This window comes from Periplaneta americana, chromosome 13 (assembly GCF_040183065.1).
Source record: "Periplaneta americana isolate PAMFEO1 chromosome 13, P.americana_PAMFEO1_priV1, whole genome shotgun sequence".
Lineage (NCBI taxonomy): Eukaryota > Metazoa > Arthropoda > Insecta > Blattodea > Blattidae > Periplaneta > Periplaneta americana.
This window is the reverse complement of record NC_091129.1, coordinates 111,601,835-111,628,032: the sequence shown is the minus strand read 5'-3', so window position 1 is coordinate 111,628,032 and position 26,198 is coordinate 111,601,835. Positions and strand designations below refer to the sequence as shown.

General features: G+C 37.5%; 1 protein-coding gene across 1 annotated transcript; it reads right to left on the bottom strand.

The window, feature by feature from the left end:
- Nucleotides 1-1,049: 1,049 nt before the first annotated feature.
- Pif1 (Pif1 DNA helicase) lies at nt 1,050-14,425 on the bottom strand. Its single transcript, XM_069843846.1, has 7 exons — nt 13,516-14,425; nt 12,637-12,771; nt 12,426-12,559; nt 7,831-8,081; nt 6,809-7,137; nt 4,639-4,784; nt 1,050-3,279 (listed from the first exon to the last, which is right to left on the bottom strand). Exons 1-7 carry the CDS (start codon nt 14,096-14,098, stop codon nt 3,058-3,060), a joined length of 1,800 nt encoding a protein of 599 aa, XP_069699947.1. The 5' UTR covers nt 14,099-14,425; the 3' UTR covers nt 1,050-3,057.
- Between the last annotated feature and the right edge of the window lie 11,773 nt (nt 14,426-26,198).

Sequence of the window (26,198 nt, the reverse complement as noted above, 5' to 3'; positions counted from 1 at the left end):
GAAAAGAAATAATAATAGAGGATTAAAATTTTGGAATGAAGAATTAAAAGAAATAATCGAAAATAAAAAGCAAGCCTACTTAAAAATGATAAGTTCACCAAATGAAGTAGAATTGAAAATTGACTATAAAAGAAAATCAGCTATAGCGAAAAGAAAAGTAAGACAAATTTAAAGAAACAGTTGGGATAGATATATAAGTGAAATTGAACATGATGTCCATGGAAGACAAGATAAGGCATATAAGATTATGAAACACCTTAATAAAATAGATAGAGATATGTTAAAACTAAACTCAATAACTGAAGACGAATGGCTACAATACTACAAACATCTCTGGACCAGTGTAGAAGATAGATGCATAATAGTACAAGAAACGGATGATAATGTAGATCCTATCACATTAGAAGAACTACAAGAAGCAATCGCTTCAAGCATAAATAAGAAATCTCCAGGAAGCAACGGAATTAATATAGAATTAATTAAGTATGCACCTGAAACAATAAAAAGAAGAATTTTGGATTTCATCAATGTATGCTGGCAGAGTTATTATATACCAGATGAATGGTACGTAGGCCAAATATGTCCTTTGTATAAAAAAGGAGATAGAAATAAATGCGAAAATTATCGTGGGATCAGTCTTTTAAGTACTTGTTATAAATTATATGCACGAATAATAGAAAAACGACTCTATCCAATAACTGATAGCTTGATGTAGGATTTACAACATGGTTTTAGAAAAAGCAAGTCTTGTATAGACTGTTTATTTATTATCACTCAACCTATAGAAAAACGTCGCGAATTTAATTTGCCAACATATTTCGCTTTTATAGACTATGAGAAGGCTTTCGACAGAGTAGACCGAGAATTATTATGGGACATATTATTTAATAGAGGAGTACCTCCACACCTTATCAAAATGATACAAAGTTTATACAGAAATAATGTCATACAGATTAAAATACAAGATAGTACAAATAAACCAAGGAGTTCGACAAGGGTGCCCTCTCTCACCCACTCTTTTCAATATAAATATATATATATATATATATATATATATATATATATATATATATATAGATGAAATAACAAGAATTTGGTTTGAGAAGATTAAACATTTTAATATTGACAATGTAAATTTTACAGCACTTTTATTTGCAGACGATCAAGTAACTGTCAGCTGTAACGAAAATGATCTGCAAATAGCAATTATTAAATCGAATGAAGTTGCCAGTAAATATAATATGATTATCTCCACAGATAAAACAAAAGTAATGGCATTCTTAGGATCTTACCCAATCAGAACAAAAATTGTACTAAACAATAAAATCATAGAACAAATGAATACATTCAAATAACTAGGCTGCAACGTCACTTATAACAAGAGCCGAGAAATAGATGATAAGTTAATTGCTTTTAATTATTTTTGTGGAACAATACGTCGAACTTTAGGTAGGAAAGTTCGGAAAGAAACATTACTAAAGTTTTACAAAGTGATGGCTTTACTAGTTTTACTGTAAGGATGTGAGAACTGGGTTTTAAGGAAGAAAGACGAGAGAAGAATTGAGGCTGTTGAAATGAAATTTTTTAGGTTTGTGGCTGGCTATACACTACTTGATAAAAAGAGAAAAGTGAAGACATTAGATCTGAATTGAACATGCATAATATTATAGATATAATAAGAATATATCAAAACAATTGGAGGGAGCATATACATCTAATGCCAGAAACATCAATTACTAGAACAATATACAATCACGACCCCCGTGGGAGAAGAAACCCAGGAAAACCCACAAGAAGATGGCGGGACCAGTTTTGATTTGATTGGAGTGGAACGGATCTTATGGTCCATACCGTAATGCAGATGATGATGATGATGACTGTATAAAATCAAAGTAAACAGGTTTCATAACATCGAGTTAGAGAGAATAACAATAACATCAGGATGCACAACATATCACAAAATCTCATTTTTGCTGACTTTTTGGTGCACACTTTTTTTTTTTTTTGCAGGCTCTCTGAAAGAAACCAGTGTGTGAAATGTTGCCTTCAAATGAGATTGGAAGTAATTTTCCAGAAACTTTTCTTATCTCCCTCCTTTTCCATCCTTTTACTGCTACTTTTTAATACTTTCAACAGCACATTTTATCATTTAATTGCCTTTTTAACTTCACTGCATTACAATTTTTAATATGTATCATGGTATGAATGCAGGACTGAAGACAAAACATACCTACAACAATGGAAAACTCCATTTGCTGCCTATAGTTAAGTAATGTCAATTTCTTACTAATTAATACTGCAGTCCATATGACTTTTTATGCAAGACAATATCACCGACCACACAGAAATGTAATAAGTGAAGTTTTCAGGTATCACGTGATCAGTCGAGGATTTTGGCCTCCTACGTCCCCCAATATAAATCCTTATGAATTTTATTTATAAGTTATGTTAAAAGAGAAAGTTAACATAAACAATCATCATTCTCTGGAGAAATTGAAAGACAACATTAGCAGGAAATTTGTGTCATTCCATGAGAACAACTTCACCATGTGTTAATGAACATTTTAAAAAATGCGAAGTATGTATGGAAGCAGAAGGCTGTCACTCTGAGACAGTGATATAACAAAAGGGAAGTTCTATACATGGGAAAAGTGCGTTGCAAATGCTTAGCTTCTCACAGCATGTTACTATATAAAGGGAAACACTGTGACAATTTCCAGCCACAAGCTAATAAGTCACTGAACACTGTACTTCTGCACATGTATAAAATGATCTCTATCACATACTTTCTGCTTCACACAACGAGTGCAGAGATTCAGCAGTATATCTATTTCAATACTTCCAGCACACGATTTCTGAAAGTAGTGCCAGCATTGCACAGTACTGTGCATATGGATAAAATTTATTTTGTTTACATTAGATACATTCTTACAGCAACAAAATGAAGATACATATTTGATTAAAAAATGTAAGAATGTCTTAAAATGATGTAAACTGTTATAAAAAAATGTATAACTAGTGTATATTAAGGCACAACTTCCTAAATCTCTACAATCGTCAATGCTTGGATTTGCCAAGTGGAATGATCTGCATCTGGTGCATCCTCCTGCGGAACTTCTTGTAGAAGGACAAGACATCGGGATTGGCCCAAACTTGTTTGGGATCGAAGTCTAAGATCCTCAGTGTTTTTAAACTCTTGGCTCTAGATAGAGCAACATATGCTTGTCCTGCTTCAAACACACGTGCTAAGGACATTTCAACACAGTCCAGAGTGAGTCCCTGTAACATAAAACAAAACCAATACAAAAATAAAAATATTGGGGTTCTAGCTGATAATACAGCTCACTCGACGATATGTCAGAGGAAGAACAATTGTTTGTACACATCTGAAGTCTGATTAGTGTAATATATAGTTAGTCAGCGATATACGCAATGAAGGGGGAAAGGAACTGGCCACACTATCCTATTATTCCCTGCCTCATGAGTGATGCCTTATTGGCGTCAATCATGAGGTTCAAACCTTCTTCACACAGTTGACTAAACAACAAACCTATAACAATAATCACTAACTTGAGGTTGAAACCTAACGACAGTTAACATTACCAAATCAAGGAGAGAAGACATTCTATAGGTCAAGAGACTTTACTTCCTTGAACAAAATAATACAGTACACTGCCCAAATTTACTTTGAAATTTCCATAACATTACTTTGTGTGCAAATGCATTTTTACATAGCTTCATTTTTAACATTTCTAAGTCTATATTATTACGATGTACCGAAGTACATATGATATTTCCATGCAGAATTTCTGCATGGAAATATCATATGTACTTTGGTACATCGTAATAATATATGACATGCGAAAAATAATCACTTATTGGTTCCACTCATCATTCATCATACTTCTATGTCTACATAGTCACTTTTCTTTTATTTCTTTTCCCTCCCTCTCCCCCAAAGTATCCTATGCAATTATTCCAGGATTTGGGTGGTTAATTTTCAAGTAAACTACAAAATATTCATAAAAAGTTTATTAACTGACAAGGAGATAAAATCGACAAGTGCATAACTTTACTGTCCTTCAAATCTTTACATGTGGGTGCAATCATACAAGGGGAATACTAGCAGAACAAGGGGAAAACAAGGGGAAGAAAATAACAAGAAGAATACAACGAAAACGGGGAAAAAGGGGAAGGCAAGGGTCATAAAAGGAAACCAAGAGGGACATAAGGAGAACAAGGAAAATACAAGGAGATAGAGTTCCATTTTTATGTGACAGTCAATAATTCTATTTTGAATGGAAGTTAATGGTGTAAAACAAAGCACAGCTCAAATGTTTGCCAAATGATCAGTACCAAAAACTGTAGTCTGCTGCCATTTTAATGTGACTAACTTCTTCCTACCTTCTTACAGGAGGTACTGTATCTCAAAGGATAAATTAATATTGGAGTCCTAATGGCGAAGTCTCGATTACAAGTTCACATTGTTTTTTTTTTCATTCCTTTTTACCATACTATCTACAATTATCATACATAGGTAATACCATGAGAGATTTTAATGATGAATTTATAAGACAATCGTTAATTTTGCACAAAAATACACGTAACTTTGATAACAGTATAAAACAAGTTGAATACCTGAGATTTATGAATTGAGAATGCCCACGCAAGCCTTACTGGAATTTGTTTGCGTGACAATAGTGCCCCACCACCGGTTTTGATTGTCCAGCGTTCAGGTTGTAGCATCATTTCTTTCTTAGTACAGAAGCGAACCACAGGCAAACCTGTAACAAACATTCAGAGGTGAAGAAGAATTTCATTTTTGAGAAAGAAGCACCTGTAGATTTTCTTTTCTTCTCTCTGTCGGGTTGCTTCATAGTGCAATTTAAAAGTAAATTATTAAAAAAAGTGACCAGTGGTAAGACACATAACTCCTAGCTTCAGATTTAATTTTCCCGTACCTTACTTTATCCTACGACGATTGTTTTATGTACTTTTGTTATTTTAATCCTACAGATTGTTAGTACATATTTTATTCACTACTTCTGATAAAATGTTTTCTTTCTTCCTCATTCATGTTTAATTCTCCTTTGTGTGTATGTGTGTATATATGTAATTTTCGTCGGTGTTGTATAGTTATAATTTACAGTTGAATTTGTAATTCTTATAATTTGTAATATTGGTTCACTTGCCACTTGCATATTCATTGAGTGTAACTTCTAAGCCTTATATTATTTTGTAATTAATATTTAGTATGTTTGGATTATTTTACTGAACTTGTACTTGTATAATACATTAATTTTATAGTTATATTATTACAAATTGTGTCAGCTTCTTTTCTTTCTCACTAAGTGGAAGAGCAGGCCTGATGGTCTTAACTTCGCCTGAATAAATAATAATAATAATAATAATAATAATAATAATAATAATAATTATTATTATTATTATTATTACAGAAATTAAAAAAAAAATCTCAGAAAAAGAATAGTAATAGTAATATTAGTTCAAGAGCCACATGTGGCCCACGGGCCGCGTAATGAGCACCACTGTGTTAGAGGTTAAGTTAATTTCAGGGCCATAATGCGGTCAGATTGATTAGGTTAATGGGGAAAAATCCATGAACCCATCTGGATCAACCCACGACCTTCCAGCTTGAAGCAAAACTCTTCAATCATGATATTACCACAGTCTAGTATATACAGTCACAAAGCTCAATATGTAGGGAATATCAATCTTCTTAATGTATCCAGCTGTTTGCTGACAACATAAAGTCCACTATAGTCTATTCAGTTGTTGTTTTTCACGAAAAATGAGGGGTATTTTGATCGGTGTTCAGTATAGATGCCTGTTGCTAGTAGCCAGAGTTGGGGTGTAGTCAATAGATGCTGCAGGGCTGCGGCTTCTACAACTGGTACTGATGATTTTAATTTACTTCTTTTGTGGTTTATGGATGGACAGTATAGAAGAAGGATTGCTACTATCGCCTCATTACAGACAATGTGAAATAGTACCGCCACAGTCTATTGTTCCTAGTACTCCCAACAACTCAAGCTTCGTGACTGTATATACCAGACTGTGATGTTACCATGTACCCATACATAAAAACTAGCCGCAAGAAAAATTAAAATCCTCAGAAGATAAAAACAACTAGTCTAATGGTTACAGGTTTATCCCTATATTGATCATCTTTCTTCTGCTTGGTTACCTTTTTGCATAGAGATCACTACCCTACTCACTCCACTATCTACTCCTATTTTTCCCCTTCATTTTATTAGGCCTTGCTTCTGTCTTTACAAGTGGAGACTAGAATGTTCCAAACTGGTATCCAATCAACATTAGGCTTCTGATCTGACTCATTTCTGTACATTACTGGGAATAATGTAACTCATGAACCAGAGATTGGCTCCTATGGTGCATCCTTCTGGACAATAGGTAAATTGGTCTACACAACTAGCTTCATATGGGTGAATGACGAACAATTAAGTACCCGCCGCTAGGGGAAGAAAAAGATAAAAGCTTTTATGGATCACAAATGGCAGACAAAATTTTGTTGGAGTCCTCTAGCATGTACAAGATTCTTCTATGGGCTGTAAGTCTACAACTTGGCACTCTCAGTTTTCCTTTCTCCCCCTAGAGGAGGCCATACTAAGGACTATATTGCCTTTTAAAAATATAATGCCCTCAGCCAGGTTTGAACTTGCGAACTTGAGATCTAAAAACCAGAACAGTATCTGTTACATCATTGAAGCCGATAATAGACCTCTGGAGGAACTAAAAGATAACTGTGATAATGGTAAAGGATTCCTACCCTTATCATCAAATTTGGTCACCACTCCACGGGCACCATTCACCAAGCCCTCAGACACATTAATGTTTTTCATAAGCATCACTTGGGCCCCCACTTTGAGCACCAGAGAGCTTGGCACTGGCGTCATCTGGTCGAGTGTTTTGGTGGAATAGGGATCACTGTCCACTGCCTCGAACTTCTTGCTGTCCCCTGTCAGTTGGTTGAGCTTGCTGGTGTTTATCAAGTCGGCATCTTGCATGTGGCTGCATAATCGGGTTGCCAGAATTCCGGCAGCCTCCACTGAGTGTATCTTCGTGGCTAGCAACTGTGATGTTATTTCTGGTGTCACCCTGAAAGGAAAATGGAGGGAAAGATAGGATTTAACCATCTTCAAAGATGGTCTGACATTCATATCATTTCAACATCCTTCCTAGTCTGGGTCTGGTAAAATTATCTGTGATTGTATTAAAGAAAAATGATATTCTAAAGGCAATGTGTGAGTGAAGAATGGGACTACAATGTATTTCACGGATAGAAAGAGTTGTCCTCAATATTCTTAGAGACTTCTTGACAACATTTCTGGAAAACCCATTAGTTACCCTTTGTAATGCAGATATAATGAGTGTTTTAAAAAGTTACTGATGTTTCTATTTTAGTTCCTGCTGTATATAGATGCTACAGTTATTACCAGTTTGCTATTTCAAGCAATTTTGTGTGTATTATGGTCTTGGGAACAATGGAAATCTTAGGTGTAATTTTTATCTTATGTTTAACTGATGAAAAAGGGAACCATATTCGTTCTGAAAGTAAAGAGCTTATATACTGGATTGACGAATATTTTCAGACAAAATATCATGATGAAAGGTGCGGCAAACCTGATATTTGTCAATAAAGTGTATGAAAGAACTATTAAAGCAATTGTGAGCAAAACCAGGCCAAACTTAAAGGCCTCCAGCACTACAGAGAAAGAACAAGATATAGCAAGTTACTATTTCTTGCAAGATAGCCTCAATGAAGATTTATTATTCATCAACATGCCTCACCTGCCAATACGAATATTCTGCAGAATATCTATAAATTCGGGGTCAGACTGGCGATGGACCTGTGTTAACTCAAAACTGGAATGCACGCAACGTTCCCATGCTGCACTTTGGAAACAAAACCTAATATTATTTTTCTGTTCGGTTTCACGTGTCACAGGTGGCAGCTGCAGGAAATCCCCACACAGAATCAGCTGAACTCCTCCAAAGGGACGATCATTGCCCCTCACCACACGGGCCACATGCTCCAACTTCTGCACAATAAAAATTATTTTGGAACCAGCTGATATTCTAATTCTGATAAAATAAGAGTTCTTTATGTAGTGTTTATTTTATGCATGGGGACTCTAGAAAGTCGTGCACAAGATTTGACAAAGTGGAGAAATAAGAACTGCATGAGAAACACAAATATTCAGAATGAATCTAACTGCAGTTTCTACGTCCATCACTATATTTTCTCGAATACCCTACACCCTTGAATAAGCCACGCATCCGACTTTTAAAAAGAGGGGGGTACATTCAAAACCAACACAAATTACAAAAATAAAACTTTCAAGAAGTATGTTCACGACAAATTAATAACATTTAAACACAAATATACTGGGGCTGTTGCATTCAAACATTCTTACACTACAACTCCTACTGGCCTTGAAATCATTAATATTTTCTTCCCATGCTATAGCAAGGGCCTTTAACTGGCACACTTCTGTCGAAACTGCGTAGCAAAGCTGTCTATTCTCTGTTATATATTCCATTACCTTGGCCTCCACACTGAGAAATTTATCTTTCTGCTACGAAAAGCTCTCCTGTTTCCATTACTGTTTAATAACAGTTCCTTCTTTTTCCTCCAGTCTCTGATGCAACTTACACTTACATCAAATTTACATGCTGTAGCACAATTTGTATGTTCCTCCACATCTGTGATAATTTTAAGTTTCTCGCTACAAGTAAAGGATCGCACTCTCATACATTTAGTGGTACTCATTTTCAGAATTGAAAATATAAGACACACAAACTGCACACTTATCACACATAAACTTGATTCTGACACATGTACTGCTAATACAAATCTCATTTAAGAATGTTAACAATTAAAATAACCATGCAGGAAATTAATGGCATGTGCTACCACCTTAGGAGTTGCGTGGGAGGAAAATCGGGCAATGTAGCCAACTTCATTTCGAATAAGTAGCACACCTGTATTTTTTACTTATATATTTCTGAAAAAAGTTCATGGGGTATTCGAGAAAATATGGTATCACAATATTGTTACCATTACTTTTTGTAAAAATAGAAATAAAAGTACCGACAATATGTCACTTAGACAAGGGATATACTTTCACAAAAAATAATTATGTACAATTTTACAATAAATTATAACTGCCAAATATGATAAAAATTTACATTATAAAGAAGACATTTTGACAGGAATTTTAATATCTATCATACGTTTGCTATCAAGTAAATATGCATGCACATTACATGTAATCTAAAATTATCACACTCGTCTATTAGTTAATCAATACTGTATTTCTCATCTTCTTAATAGATTCACAAGCTGACAAAACAAGGCTGTTAAAATCATAAATTATAGTAGTTTTTTAAATGCTAGTGCAAAACTTCTAATACCAATTACATATACGGTAATATTAATACTTAGTTATTATATATTAAATGGGTGTAAAGAATGTAGGAGAAACTAAAAAGAATATTGCAGATGGGAGATAACAACAAAATGAAGTGAAATACATAATATGCTGGGAAATGCAGAGAAGTTGACACTTTTATTCTTTACCACAAATTACATTTGTACACTGACATTCAAAGATATCTGACCTACGATTTTATGATCATGTAAGCGAACTTCCCTGACCATGGGACGTCAGAACCAAAGATATAAAAAATTGACAAACTTTGAAAGAGTTTTGCTAATTCTCAATAGATGGCACCATTATTGGGGCAGTTAAAAAGTGTCAGGGAAAATAATTATGTAGATTAAGCATAAATTACTCTCATAATTGAGGAAGTAGCTGCAATAAGGGCCCATACTCCAAAATGCTGTTCTGAGATGTATAGAGTTGAAATTTTAAAAAAAGTGCAGGGCCTATAAAATATATTAAAATAAACAGGTTTATCACCATTACTGTTAAACATTTCTCAATGAAACTTTGTGGGTATAACAAAGAAACTACGGAGAATCGATTTAAGCATTCTCTGGAAAAAGGGCCTATGGGTCCTTATTGCAGCTACGTCCTCAATTGACAATATCAGTGGTTTCCAGCTAAACCCATTGTTGTTTTACAATCAGTAGAGTGGGATAAAAAATTGAATTCTATAATGCAGGTATATTTATATATGACTGGCAACACTGACTTTGCCATCTATTCATAAAAGTAATAACTAAAGAAGTCACACTTACACCAACAAATTATCAATCACTATCAATTAGTAGGGTCAAATATCTTTGAACGTCAGTGTACGAGGTGTGGCAATAAAGAAACCGGATTCATGCTCTAACCCTTATTGAACAAAAATCAGACAATCGAAATATTATCCCCTTCAATGTTGTCCCCTCCCTGATCCCTACACACAGGTCATCTTGTGTTATGCTGTTCAAGAGTTGCATTGCTTTTGCTTTCACTACATCCACGGACTCGAACCTGGTTCCTTTGAGCAGAGACTTGACTTTCAGGAAGAGAAGAAAGTTGAATGGAGCTAGGTCTGGCGAATATGGTGGATGTTTAATTACTGGAATGTTGTTTTTCGCCAAATAACTCTTCCCAGATAGCGCATTGTCCTGGTGAAGGACCCATGAGACGTTCCTCCACAAGTCTGGTCTTCTTCGTCGCACACGTTCAGAGAGTCTTGAAAACATTTTTATAATAAACCTGATTGACAGTCTGACCTTCAGACATCCAATCAAGTTCGATAACCCCCCCCCCCCGGATATCGAAAAAAACAATTATCATTGCTTTGAATTTCGAATTACTCATGCACACTTTCTTCTTCCTGGGGGATTGTGGCTCTTTCAATGCCTGGATTGTCGCTTAGTCTCTGAATCATATTGAAAAATCCAAGTTTCGTCACACGTAATTACGTTTTGGAAGAAATCAGGATAATTTTTCAATGTTTTCAAGAGTGTCAGCACAGCAATTCACTCGATGTTCCTTTTACTCAGATGTGAGGATTTTTGACACCACTTTAGCACACACCTTTTTCATGCCCAGATCATCGTGCAAAATCTAACACGTTTCTTATAGATGTTGGTAAGTTCCGAAATTGCTCGAATACTCAGTCAGCGGTTTCCTCGAACAATTCTAGCGACCTTCTCCACATTCTCTTAAGTTTTCGCAGTGGAAGGACAGCTTGATTTTGGATCATCCCCTACGTCTTCCTTATCCTCCTTAAATCTCTTAAACCACTCGAAAATTTGCGTGTGAGATAGACACTGAACACCATAAACTTGTGTCAACAAATTGTAAGTTTCTGTGGCAGATTTTTCAAGTTTTGTAAAGAAATTGATGTTAACACGTTGCTCTAATTTAGCACTCAGCATTATTCCAATGGAGCTTATACACATGATCCGCTTCTAACACCGGCCACGCCAGACTAACCGCCATGCGTAAGTGAAACTTTATGTGACAGTAGAGGGGAGTCCACAGGTCAATGCCCTACCCTCCCCTCCTCATCGAAGTGCCCGAAAATGAGTAATAAAATTAATCCAGTTTCTTTGCTGCCACACCTCGTAACTTACTTCTCAATAAAACTGATTAAAAAAATCCCAGAATATTTTTGTTTTATTTTGTGAAATTTAAAATCAGGGACATCCAAAAGAGTCACACTAATACGTAAAGATGAGATTTATATGCATTATAAGCTAAAAAATGACATCAACTACTGTATATTTGGACATGCATGGTTTACATTATGGTGGAGAAAGCGTAGTTTACAACATTACAGAATTTAAATCTTCCAGACTTTATCTAATTAATTTATTTAGAGAATTTTAATAATCTGTACAGAAATATTGCCAGATGTCCAACTTTCCAGAAAGAAACCATTTATGAAAAATATTGGAATTCAAGAGGACGAATGGTTTCAACGCAAAGTGTTAGGCATTAGAAAACAACAAGAACATAAATGTGTGTTTTTCTGTGAACCATAAGGATCTGTTCATTTTCTGATTAAAATTTAACTTAAAGACATTCCCTTTGTGAGATAAGTTTTATGGTATTAAATCAACAGTCTTAATGCAATATTTATTTTTAATCAGAAGATACGTTGAGTGCACTCATCCAATAAACACATTTAATGTGGCTCTGATTGTTCTATACAGAATTTGGAATGGCTGTAAAGCAGTTATCAACAGATGCTGCACTTAAATTTGTTTCTTTAAAGACTTATATGATTGGGTTTAATATGTATTGCTTTCCACACCAAGTCTAAGTAACCAGAAATAACTGATATCAGATGCGTATGTTGGGGTGAGGGGTGACTAATATATACTAAGTACCAATATTACTTTATAGTGCACATAAATCCCATCTTTACTAATAAGTAATCACATATCCTTATCCAGATTTCTGTGAAATCCATACCTCAAAGAATAAACCATCCACCATTGAGATCTCATCAATGATCAAATGTCGACATCTACGCCAGCTTTGCTGCACTAGAGGTCTCGATGCTAACTCTATGCACCGCTCCAAAGACGCTTTCCCACTCCCAATACCTGCACAATAACAAGTTCATTCAGTCTCCAGGCACAAAATTAATGAAACCTACATCGGCAGTTAACTTCCAACTCACCTGCAAATGAATGCAACGTCACTCCTCCGATGTGGCAGGCAGCAACACCAGTACTGGCTGTGGCCACAGTGACGTCAGGAGGCAGAGCCCCTATGACGCGGCGCAGCAAGTAAGACTTGCCTGTACCTGCGCTGCCTGCAAGCATGGTAAAAATTAATTACGAAGAATTAGGCAGATGGTAGTTAAATTGTTCTTGTCTGTAAAGATTCCATGATGAATGATGGTGATCAACGTGATGTGAGGTTTTATGGGTCTTTTCACCGTATTCCAGATGTAGAGACTCCAATGTTTCGGAGCTACAGTGGGCTTCATGAGGGAAGATAGGGACCAGTCATGTCTCATCAAACCCTATCTTTGTCACTGACAGTGGGGCTACTTGTCACTAATTATCTCTTTATCAAATCATACCTAAACTCACCCTCACTTTCCCGTAGTAGTGGCATTTTATTTAAATACGTTTTCAATTGCAGAGGTTATTTAGCATCGAAATTCAACGTGGGCGAGAAATGGTCGACAATTTTTGGTTGGCGCCCTTTATCAGGGACACGGCACAATAGATCTATGACATGGAAACCACAGCTTTACTTCCCTCCAGAAGGAAGCCTCACTGAGGGTCTTATCGTCATTTAAAATACATCCTCCTCGCCGGAATTCGAATCTCCTACTCTCGGATACAATGGTCACCATGGTAACCAAAAGACTATCGAGAACAGCTTTACTAGTAGTGGTAATAATCGTGCTAGTGAATTCTGATTCATTGTTAGATTGTGACATAAGAAGGACGTAAGTGATTATCAGTCTGGAATGGGATAGCCCATATTTTGAAAGATTCACGAGTGCTTACGATCATTATTTACTCCATAACGACATTACGCTCACCTGTGAAGAAAATGTTTTTGCCGGCCAATGCACCATCCAACACTGCCTTCTGTTCGGAAGTGAGGGCGCCAGCTGTTGGCAGACACAGCTTCTTCCCGGACCGGTGCGTCTCCTGAACCTTCCTCTTTGGACCTGGGGGAGTTGAATCGCTGCATCCAGCACGTCGCTTTGCTTTACTTAATTCCTGAAGAGTTACGGGACTGATCTCCTCTAGAGCATTAGATTTTTCTGACAGCAGTCGCGTTCGCGGATCCGGTTTCGGACCTCCGTTAGACTCTGACAGTTTCACGAAAGCGGTCCTAAGAAAGGCCTGTAGCTGAACAGGTGGTGCATTAGAAAGCAGCAACATCATATTGTGCTCTGAGAAAGTCATTGAAGCCTTACCCTCTGACATAAAGCGGTTACGGACGGCTACCCCTCGTAGTCCATATCGGAAACTAACTTTGTCGCTCCGGAGATCAAGAAGCAGTTCCCGAAATTCATTCCGCACCAAACGTAGCGTTGCAGTCTTATAGACTGCCTTTCTAGATATAGTATTCTGAGAATTCAGCCATTCTAATGTAGCGCAACATATCAATTCCATAACTAAAATTATTTAATAGTATACCAAAATATACTTAAATAATCTCTAAACCAGTCCTAACCTAAGCACACACGCACTCACACCATTCACACACAAACAAAATTAAATGCCGCTGTTTAGGTAAGACAACATTACAACAGAGAATATCTAAATGTAATAACAAAATTTCTCCATTAGACAAGAAACAAAGTAACGAAATAAATTAATAAGCTTAATAAAAAATCTATCTACATAACAAATCCTTATTCTATTTAATATGTATGTTATTATTTGAACTGTGTACTTGAATTTGTGAGCAAATTTACGTTTTAACTATAATCGACCTCTCTTACGAAATTTCACTTCACTTGTGGGAAGTGTGTTATGTTGGTACACTGTGTACGGTGGTAGATGCTAGCGCTTTACTCGGCAAATGGTGTAAACCTTTTTTTGGCGGTGGGTGGTGAATCTATGGCGCGGTATTTGAGTGCATTTTTTCTTTAATAGTGGTAATATTCAATGCTATGTAATAAAACATATATAAAAATTGCATTGCATTCGCTTTCCCTACTAACAATATGTAAAGGTAACCCCTTCACATTCCATGAAGAGCTAGGAAGGCATAGGAGTAGAGCTCCATGCTTTCATGACCTCAGCATTAGAATGAGGTAATGTAGTCGGCACCATTCTCCGACCGCCATTTACCCTCCGGAAAAGACCTGGAACTCAATTTTATAAGAGTGAATCTCAGGGCCGTTCTGGAAATTTTGGCAACTACAAAAATACCGACACCACACGGGACTGAACCCGGGACCTTCCAGTCTGTAGCCAACTGAACAAACAATGATTTCAGAGTATATAAAAAGGTGCCGTATAAATGCGGGCTATTATGCAGCATAAATTACATTCAGACGTTTAGTGAGAGTATTAGAAACTATTACCTAGTACCCTTGTGTGAAATACTTTTACCTGTGCTTTACTTGGTCCGGACCTTACTGGAGTTGCGTTCTGAGAAATGATGGATTAAAATTTTTATTGATATTTCGGTATCGTGTTGCATACGAAACTGACATTTAATTTGCATTATTTCATGATCAAATGAGACTGAAATATGACTACCTGCACAGATATAACTCTAAATATGTAATAAATACGAGGGCCAGTCAAGTGAAAACGAAAAATATTTTTTTTCTCCGCAGAGGAATTTTATTTCTCAAAATAATCTCCACCAATATTTAGGCACTTATCCCACCAACTCACAAGATTTTTCATACCTTGTTCATAAAAGACTTTTGCTTGCTGGTGGCACCACTGCTGCACTGCCTCAATTACGTCACCGTCCGTCGCAAACCGGCGCCCTCTCAGGTCACTTTTGAGCTTGCCGAAAATCTGGAAGTCGCAAGGTGAGAAGTCCGGGCTGTAAGGGTGATGTTCGAGCACCTCCTAGCGCAGGTCCTGAATGGTGTCCATGGTGTGCCGAGCTGCGTGTAGTCGCGCATTGTCGTGTAACAAAATGACACATTCACACAAACATCCAGATCGCTTGTTTTTGACGGCACGACGCAATTCAGTACGGAGGATTTCGGAGTATCGAGCGGAGGTGACAGATTCTTCTCTCTCCATGAAGTGGCACACTGGCACCAATTTTTTTTTAATCTCTCCTGCAGAATGGAAACTTGTGGGTTGGTTCCTTTCAACAGAATGGAAACTAAACAAATCGGGTTGGTTCAGTTTAGCATAATGAACGAAGCATTGTGTGATCAGCTGTTTGCTAAACTTTCTGGTATTGAGAGATTATATGCTTGACATTACTCACATACAGATGGATAAATAATAACAACGTTTACGGAATATTCTCGTGTGCTCATATAAAGTATAATAGTTCATTGTTAATTATACTGTCAGTGGCTCTTGTCCTCTTTATTTAATGCATTATTATTGCAATTTGACTGTAATTCATAACTTATTCTATTCCGTTCATTAGACACGTTTAAATATTACAGAAAATTGTATTTTAGCTTGATCCATAACCCCAATTTCTCTATAGACGTTACACTCAAATCATAAGCATATCCTCAAATGCCTTGTCTATTTTTGTAGGGCGAGAGGTTTCTGCGAGAACAATCTGCCGAGATGGATGTTCAATTACTGAACTGACTTGCAGAGTGCTGATCTCAACCTGATCAGACATATGTACGAGTATCTAGGACGAATTGGAGTTTCAATTGTGAACCGGTACGAACTTCATTAGGGCTCTCGAGTCGAGCCCGCAGGTCTAGGTCCGGCCCGTGAACTGGGCTCAGATTGAAATTCACTTACGCTTGTCGGGCTCGGGTCTTAAAGAAGCGAAATCTTTTTTTTTTTTCGCGAATTACTGTATATCTATATTAGTTAAAAAATACGAAGATATTAATGCATGCACGATTAAATATCACCTGGTACCCATCCAGAACAGTAGACTACCGGTATCGTAAGCTGTTTAGTTCGACTTTGTATTTCATAACGGCATTTGTTTCGTCTCTACTCTGGCTTAGACACAGAGCACTGTTTATTTGTTTTACAGGAAGACTGGGAGATTATACTCTTTCTCATGTTCCTACTGGAGTTATCTCTCTTGCAGCTATTCCCGACCCCTGTGGCCTTTAGCCTTTGCTTTATCTCTAGTTTTCGGGTTTCGGGTCGGGCTCGGGTTGATAATTATAAACTAATCTCGGTTTTGCGTTCGGGTCTGGTTCAGCTCGGGCCGGGCCGTGCCGGACCTAAGAATTTCGGCCCGTGCAGACCTCTACTGTCAGGGAAGTGTGGAATGCAATTCCTACAAAACTACAAAAATCTAATGTAATGCTTTGCGGAAAAAAAGTGATAGTTGCCATAGCAGAAAGAAGTGGTTTCACTCGATACCAATACCTTTCGTGTTACAACGTGGAAATGGAAGAGCAGATGTCCAATATTTCTAATCAGGTACTACAGTAGGCCTACATGATAATAATAATAGGACTAAAGTGCTGAAATAAAAAGAAGTGTTTGGAAAAGATTCTACTCTACATCCACTTTGTGTACCACAAATATAAAATAATCTCAAAAGTAGACTATCGAATCCTGGTGTCGAGCTATAACTACATCGACATCGTCGTAACAGCTGTGACAGTCGTCAAGATAGCAGCCAAGGTTAGTTTACGACAGATTTGATACATCGAAGTTTCTCTTATCAGCATGTAGATAACCAACCGCAGATCCACTCCTTTTTCAAAATTAAACAGCAGCGCTTTAACAGAAAAATGCACTTAGAAAATGAAGAGTAATAGAGATGCACTGTGCGATCAAGCCAGCTGTTGCCGTGGCGGATTTTGAAATTGTAGTCACGTTTGCTCTACTATCATCCGCCGGATTCGCTCGTTCATAGGTTGTTCTCACTACTGTTGATTGTCAATTTGATATGTCACAGAGAAAAGATTAAATACAATCTAACTAACGTTTTATAGTCAATTATATTCTATCTTTTTTCTACAAAAAAAAAAAAAAAGCTCAATCGTAGTATAAATGGTGAGACAACTACGTCATTGATTTTCATGTTGACTTAGATCTATATGTATTGTTTAAAATGCGTCCAGTGTTTATTGTAGTTTTTTTATGTAATGACGAATTCAGCTGCATAGCTTAGGATATTAATAGCGTTGAAATTCAAGGTTGGCGAGTAATTTTCGTCACATTTTTAGCGTAACACGTGCACATGTTAAAGCGTAAGCGTGCTGCCATCTATCGAGAGTTGCGTAATCTACTTGAAAGTGAATAAGCGACACGTGTCATCTAATAAGCAACTAGCGTTATCTGCATATAGTCATTGAAGTTATGACGTCACTGGACAGTTCATATAAAACAAGGGAATCAACTGAAAAATGGAAGAGCTTATTATTTATGTGTAACTGGGTAAACTAAAATATATTACTTTCATTAATTATTAATTTACAATAAACATATTAAACAATAAAAACATATCCCTAACAATGAAATGAATGTGCGCATGCAAGAAGCTGACTTCTCCAAACGGCAAGTTTTCAGGAGAAGGTTAAAACTGATTTATATTTGGACTTAATGCAAATAAAATTCATTGCTTATAATAGGCTACCTCAGAAAGGCAGGCATTACCATTGTCTATTGATATGTTGTAATAAAGAAGTTGTACAATAAGACAAGTAACTACAAATCAGTTTTAATCTTCTCCTGAAAACTTGCCTTTTTGGAGAAGCCACCATCTTGCATGCGCACATTCAAATATAACAATAAAATAGAAATCAATAAAACAAAGTTGTTTTCATACAGTGTGAATCCCATGTCACTTCATTATAATGTATAATAATAATAATAATAATAATAATAATAATAATAATAATAATTAGTAGTAGTAGTAGTAGTAGTAGTAGTAGTAGTAGTAGTAGTAGTAGTAGTAGTAGTAGTAGTAGTGGTATTGGACTAACAAGGGATAATGATGTCTATCATCTTTTTGTATTTATTAGTGGTGTACAATGTGTGTATGCTTCTTTTTAATTCAGGTAGAGTAATTCCATATATTTGATAATTCTAACTATCCTCGGTCCCAATAGTTCGGAATATCGAGATTCTACTGTGCATACTATGGCTGGATTTTGCCCGTGGAAACTTTAAGATGTTTTGGTCTTGTTCAATATTGAGTCAGCGAAGTCTGAATTTTGGCGACATGGTGACCTGGTTTGTGTAAAATCAAAGTCGGAGGAAGTATTTCAGATAGTGTTAAGATTTGTAAGAACAAGTGCTTTTAGTAATTTGGAAAGTAATTTTGTACAATTAAGCGGGTGTTTTAAGACAGGAAGAAGACCTTGAGGCAGACCCCCGACTAATATAATTATAGTAACAATTTAGAAAGTAGCTTCAAAATTCTTCAAATTGCTAACTGAAAAATGGTTTGCCAGGGTACGTTGTGAACGCCACCGGCGTAGTTCCAGAATAAGGAGCTAGTCTCATCCGAGGCTGCACTTGGCGTGGGTTTGAATTCCGTTTGGGCTGATTATCTGGCAAGATGTTTTCCAAAACTGTCCAGAACATAAACCTTTCCACCACAGACTGTTTCAAAATGATTCCAAATGCTTGAAGGAGGTCTCATTGTAGCCTACTCACGAGCTTACGCAGTACTGGGTGTTCAGTTCAAAGTGTGTCATGGCTCGCTGTATGCCGTCACGTGGCTAGTCGATGAGCCTAGAGAATTCAATCTTCCTACACTTCCGCAGAGGTGTAATACTTATGTGCCAGAGAAGTTGCCTAGCAAGTACGGCGTTCATTCAGAAGAGTACTTACCGATACGTACGGTAACGCCGGTAGTGACAGGAATGTGAACTGTTTCGAAACATGTACTGAGGTGAGTTTTTTCTTACTGTCGGGATATGGGGAGAGGTTTAAGACGATTACTTACTACGTATTTGTTGACATCAACTTCGACGGTCAACATGGTTACGGAGCATTTGATTTGTATTGTGGAATGTTGCCGTACGCAACCGATGATAACAAATACCCTGCGTACCACTTGGCCGCGCAAAACACAGTTCGAAACAGGTTATGGTAGCACACAGACCGTACAGACCGCCATCTGTTGCTACGACGTTCAAGTTATACAGTACACGTTCTCAAGTTCAGATTGAACGCCTTGATTAATAGGCAACTTCTCTGACATAAAAGCTGAAACTCGCTTCAAATCGCTGACTCATCAACAGTGACGTCATGACACACTTTCAAATGAACACCCAGTACAGTATCACGACACGACTAGTTACGGACTACAAGCGCGCACTGAATTGATCCAACAGCTATATTATGGATTTGTGTACAAACAAGACATCCACTACCAGCAGCAGACACCAACAACCCTAGCGCCTAGCACACAGAAGTAAAACGCCCGGATGTGTATGCAAAATGGATGGCATATATGATGTTTGGGTTGCATTCAATAAATCCAATTAATCCTAGTAAACAGGATTTTAAACCCATAAAAACCGATGTATGTGGTTTTAAACGGATTAAAACAGTTTTTTACATCACTAATCAACATACACCGAAATGTAGAAAGCATCTTTCCTATTTAGGGCATACAGCCAATGTTCCGAGTTCACGGACAGTGAAAAATGCATTTTGTAATCATACCTGTGAGCTTATTGAACTAAGTCCCATTTAAAATGAAATAATAATAATAATAATAATAATAATAATAATGATAATAATAATATACTTTTTTATTTTAGTAGGTTATTTTACGACGCTTTATCAACATCTTAGGTTATTTAGCGTCTGAATGTGATGAAGGTGATAATGTCGGTGAAATGAGTCCGGGGTCCAGCAACGAAAGAATAATTAATAATAATAATTAATAATAATAATAATAATAATAATAATAATAATAATAATAATAATAATAATAATAATAATATCTGGATGGGACTTTTCGAACGTAAATGGATGATCATGCAAAAACGGAACTGCAAGCAATGTTTCCAGGAATGAAAGAACGGGTGGGCGTCGCAATACAATCGCAGCAGATATTTCCCACCGTATTTGGTTAGCTTCTTAATTTTGTGACCATTAAGCCGATGTTATCAGGGATCATGTTACCGGACGGTTCATTACGTGGAATGAGTGACAGGCTCTCGTGCACCATCTGGCGGCGGCTTAGTGCGACAGGAATTGTTCATTACGCGCGTAATCACTACACGGGTCCTGCATTACAACTGCAGTGGCGTAACAAGCAAATATTTATGCAGTGCGAGGATCGGTTGCGAGTCTGCGAGTCCGGAGCCTGGACGACGAGCAAAAACTAAACCAGATCCGAGCCAGCGAGCGGCTCCACGGACGATTTCACTTGTTAAACGACCGCCCCGCCCCGCCCCGCCCCACCGAGCAAGTGGGTCTGTCGCCGCGGCAGTTGCCATGAAGCATGGTCACTCCGTCTCAAAAGCGATATAACCTACTGCAGCGGTTTTCAAACCGTGGCACGCGAACTCAATTTAAGAGATTTCAAGCATGTATTTATAGGAAAAGTGCCTCTTGTCATCATACTTTAAGTACTTACGTCTGTCAGTATGTCTGCCAACTAGCCGGATATTTATGGAACTTGATACTCAAGTCATTTTACAAACTACAATAATGGTTTTTAAGTAGGTTATTTTACGACGCTTTATCAACAGCTTAGGTTATTTAGCGTCTGAATGAGATGAAGGTGATAATGCCGGTGGAATGAGTCCGGGGTCCAGCACCTAAAGTTACTCAGCATTTGCTCATATTGGGTTGAGGGAAAACCCCGGAAAAAACCTCAACCAGGTAACTTGCCCCGACCGGGAATCGAACCCGGGCCACCTGGTTTAGCGGCCAGACGTGCTGACCGTTACTCCACAGGTGTGAACTACAATAATGATAATATAAAACTAATCAGCATCAGTCTGTCAATTGATATGCTTGGTGATCTGTTTCAGTCTTCTTACATCTCTTATAGGGTCGATCCAGAGACCTTTCTTGAAGTTTTGGTAATTTGATAAGTTGGCACAAATTATGTCTATATGGTTGACGACTGAATTTGAAAACTACAACATCTCAGATTCAGAGGGTGCACTGACGGGCTGTTTTTATATGCTTTCTTCGAAATATTACACTGGGTGTTCAGTTCAAAGTGTGTCATGGCTCGCTGTATGCCGTCATGTGGCTAGCCGATGAGCCTAGAGAATTCAATCTTCCTACACTTCCGCAGAGGTGTATTATCTATGTGCCAGAGAAGTTGCCTAGCAAGTACAGCGTTCATTCTGAAGAGTACTTACCGATACGTACGGTAACGCCGGTAGTGACAGGAATGCGAACTGTTTCGAAACATGTACTGAGGTGAGTTTTTTTCTTACTGTCGAGTTATGGGGAGAGGGTTAAGACGATTACTTACGTATTTGTTGACATTAATTTCGACGGTCAACATGGACACGGAGCATTTGATTTGTGTTGTGAAATGTTGCCGTACGCAACCGATGATAACAAATACCCTACCTGGGTACGACTTGGCCGCGCAAAACACAGTTCGAAAGAGGTTATGTAGCACACAGATCGTACAGACCGCCATCTGTTGCTACGACGTTCAAGTTATACCGTACACGTTCGCAAGTTCAGATTGAACGCCTTGATTAATAGGCAACTTCTCTGACATAAAAGCTAAAACTCGCTTCAAATCGCTGACTCATCAACAGTGACGTTATGACACACTTTGAAATGAACACCCAGTAGGCCTATTCCTCCTTGGCTAATTTAAAATGATTATTGGGACTCCCTTTCATTTCCGAAAAAAGTTTTGATACACATATTAATTTCCGGTATGACTGTGATAGCATTTGATGATCTTGATTGGAGATACAATGATAATTGTTGCAAAGTTTCCAAGCAGTCTCTGAATAAAGCGGGCTTATGGTAAGAATGTGTAATTCCTAAGTTATTGATTGTTGTCAGCTTTCCGGTGTTGATAAACAGTACATCAATATACCTATTGTTTTCTTTACTTACTTTATATTTTATAAATTGTACTCGTATTGCAACAATTATATTTTGTGAGAGGGATAGAAGTTATCCCTAGCAGGAATATTAATATTAATTTATGAGAGAAGGATAACTTTCCAACTGGGAGAAAGCCCCCTCATCCCTCCATTAATTCGCACCCTGTATGTATGCGTTTATTCAATACCTACGACATTTTAGAAATCACTGGAACTCTGTTAAAATGGAGATCAAATTGAATTGACAAAAGAGTAAGGCTTATTTGTGTGAAAAGGGAGTAAGAATCTAAAATTTAAAATCGTCAATTTGTTCTTCAGTCATTAGTAGCAACTGTTACAGACTACAGATTATAGATCCTGCACTTCAAACAATTTATAGTTTTCTGTAAGTTCATGTTGTTCAAATCCATTAACTAATATCACGCAACATGGTAAACTTATCAAAGCAGATCGTTACTCTGCAACATTAAGTAGACATGCTGAAAGCCAGCGGGAGTACTAGGCTGCACGATAACACCGCTCCACTCGTGAGTGGCAGTGATGTAATCATTGGGAAACTGTCACATCCTCCATACAGTCCAGATGTATTTGTTCGGCACCATCAACAAATACATTTTCAGGAAGATATTTTACATGGAAGAGGAATTTCATTAGGACGCATGATGCTGATATTTTGTTTAGAACTATACGAAATATTCTCTATACATATTGATATCTATATTTACCACTTATTATTGTGCTGAAAATGCTTCAATAATTAATCATGTAATTAAGATTGTGTGGAGAAGTAATTAATGTTCACTTCTTCCTTGATGTATAATATTATAACTTCCTACGTACTGTTAACATTCTCGAGGAAGAGAAAAATCGGTGTCACAAATATAGAAATACTTTCTTAATATAATACATGTTATACGTCGTTTCGTAAAAGATTTCCTTAACGTATTGCTAATTATTGGGTTGATGCAAAAGTTAAATTTATTATAGCAAGCAAAAATTACATAAATTAACAAAGATTTTAGAATACTAGTATATGAATATTCTTCAAAATTCAAAATTGCTTACCAAAAGTTCGTAGCGTTTTTTTTCGCTGTGACAAAAGTTTTAATACGAGATGAATAGAAGAGAGAAATTAATCAGTAATATATTCTCCTACATTATCTATAATTCTCTGCCAACGCTGCGGTAGTTTTTCGATTCTGCGTCTGAACAAATCTGCTGGTTTGCAATTAAAGAAGTCGTAAAGCCAAGTTTCTAAAGCATCTTCGTTATCAGAGAAGTTCCCTTGAAGATTGTTGGATAGAGAACGGAAAAGGGAGAAATCTTGAGGGCGCAGGATCGGATGGTGGATGTGAAATCACCTCCCAACCAAGCTCCTGGATAGCTGCTTTCGTCATGTTAGCGGAGTGCTGGCGTGCATTGTCGTGTTGGAGCAGCACTGGATACAGTCTTCCCAAGCGTTTTTCTTAAATTTCGGCCGAAAGACATCTGAATTGTTGGGAATAAACGTCAGCAGTTATGGTTACATTCTTGGGAAGCAACCTATAGTACACGACGTCTTATTTATCCCACCAGACGCATATAATCATATTTTGTGGATGGACACTAACTTTTGTAAGGGATGTTGTGTATTAAGACGACAGAACCATTTTCTTGCAGTGCGTTCTCTGATGGCATTCTCACCGTACACGGCACAAATGTTTCGAGCCGCCTCCGCTGCCTTTGCTTCGTTATTAAACTCAAACAGAAGAAGAATATGTCGGAAGTGTTCGCTTTTTCCACTTGACACTCCCATCTCCTATTTGACACTCCATCTTGACACAAATAGCACAAACTTCTACAAATTCGCACAATTCAAGGCGTATTTACAAGAACAATACTCCAAATAATAAATTACAAAAGATAAACAATTTTCTAACAATGCAAAAGTTGTAACTTAGAACAAAAATGTTACGAACTTACGCATAACCTAATAATATAATATATCCCCGTTTCTTTTGTATAGGCCTACTCTTAAATATTACTCAAAAGACATAAATAAATTAAATAAGTAATTTATTATAGGCCCACATTCAAAAGAAGGAGATAAACTTTCTTTTCATTGCGTTGCAAGCAAAGAACATTATTTTATAATCTCAAGATGTAAGATCTCCGACTGCATTTAATTGTAATTTTTAAAAAGAAAGGTCAGTGACATGGTATTAATTCTCATCTTACGAGATAAACGGCATTGAGTAGCAGTAGGGATGTCAGTCCTGGAGGCTGGCTTCTTTTGCCCAGAAAGAAATATCCTTGGAATAATTCTTCCGGCCGCACTATGACCGTGGTATTCACTCAGCCTCTAACATTTGGAAGCGCAGCGACAATATAGGCCTATGTATAAAAACCGGTGATAGGCTATAGCATGCAGGCAGACGGTTGACAGATCAAAATTATTTTCTTTCGTACAAGGAAAGCTGAAAACGTATAATTCCGTCAAAGTCTCGAAATCGATTTCTTTGCAGCTTTATATTCGTATGAAAAGAAAGTAAAAAGAAAAGGCGTTACCTTATTTTCCGGACATGACTGCAACCAGTATTCCACGTAATGCACGTCGGTATGGCCGATTACCTGAAGTCTAATAAAGGAAATTATATTAGGTCTATATGTCCCACATTCCGGTTGTCTTAACTACAAATTAGAGTAACCCTGAGGTCAACCCCTGCTGTCACTGAGTGGCCAGACCTCCGGCCTTTCACGCAGGCGACCAGGGTTCGAGTCTCTATCAGGTCTGGGATTCTTAATTGAAAAATCTATAGTGACGCTTGTGGCGGACAAGGTCGTAGTTGGGGCTTTTCTCCCGTTTTCCCTCATATAGCCTACATAATTCCGTCACCATTTCTTCATTTCGTCATCATTCCATAGCATTCCCCGATCGCCTGCTGGCGACGCACGGATGGGGCTGGCCTAGGGACAAGTGGGGTTGCCCCGTAATTATTATTTTAAGGGTAGCAAAGAATGCCGCAGGAAACTCAACCGCTACCCCCACCAAGAGAAAATAAATGAGAAATCGCAATAGTCAAGGCGAAATACGAAATATCCCGGGCAGAATTACAGCTTCCTCGTCCTGTCCTGTGAACAGTTTGATCAAATTCCCCTCCCCTCGTGTATGTGGTACGTAAGAGGTTACGTCCATTTTCGGCTTTCCCCCCTTCAAAATTTTCTAGAGCTCCTTTAGTGGAGCAGCGTAACCCGGAGTGAGACAAGTGGTCAACAGGCTTGGAGCTCACATATTCAGTTTTCTGCAGCCCCGAACCCTTTGCGAGGACGCGTGTTGCGTACCTTTCAAACTTCTCCTCCCACTTCTCTCTCAATGCAATTCAATATCCCGGGAAACAAGAAAGAATGGAAAAGTTGGCAACACTACACTTTCTCCAGGAGTTGAAGTGCTCAGAACTGATGATATTCGAAACAAAGAACAAAGAAAACGAAGGAAAATGAAAGTAATTTGCAATAATAATATTGTTGTTCGTGTGTATAGTGAAAATGAGTCTGCTTGTATATGAAGCTCGAAAAGCAAACGCATTCGCGGGCTCGGA

Bases quoted from the DNA above. Each gene is read 5' to 3' on its own strand.
- Pif1 (XM_069843846.1), bottom strand. From the start codon at position 14,098: ATGGAATTGATATGTTGCGCTACATTAGAATGGCTGAATTCTCAGAAT. The intron at 8,082-12,425 runs GTATGGATTTCA...TTTATTGTGCAG, and splicing joins TGGATGGTTTATTCTTTGAG to AAGTTGGAGCATGTGGCCCG. The intron at 4,785-6,808 runs GTAGGAATCCTT...TGTTTGTTACAG, and splicing joins GACCAAATTTGATGATAAGG to GTTTGCCTGTGGTTCGCTTC.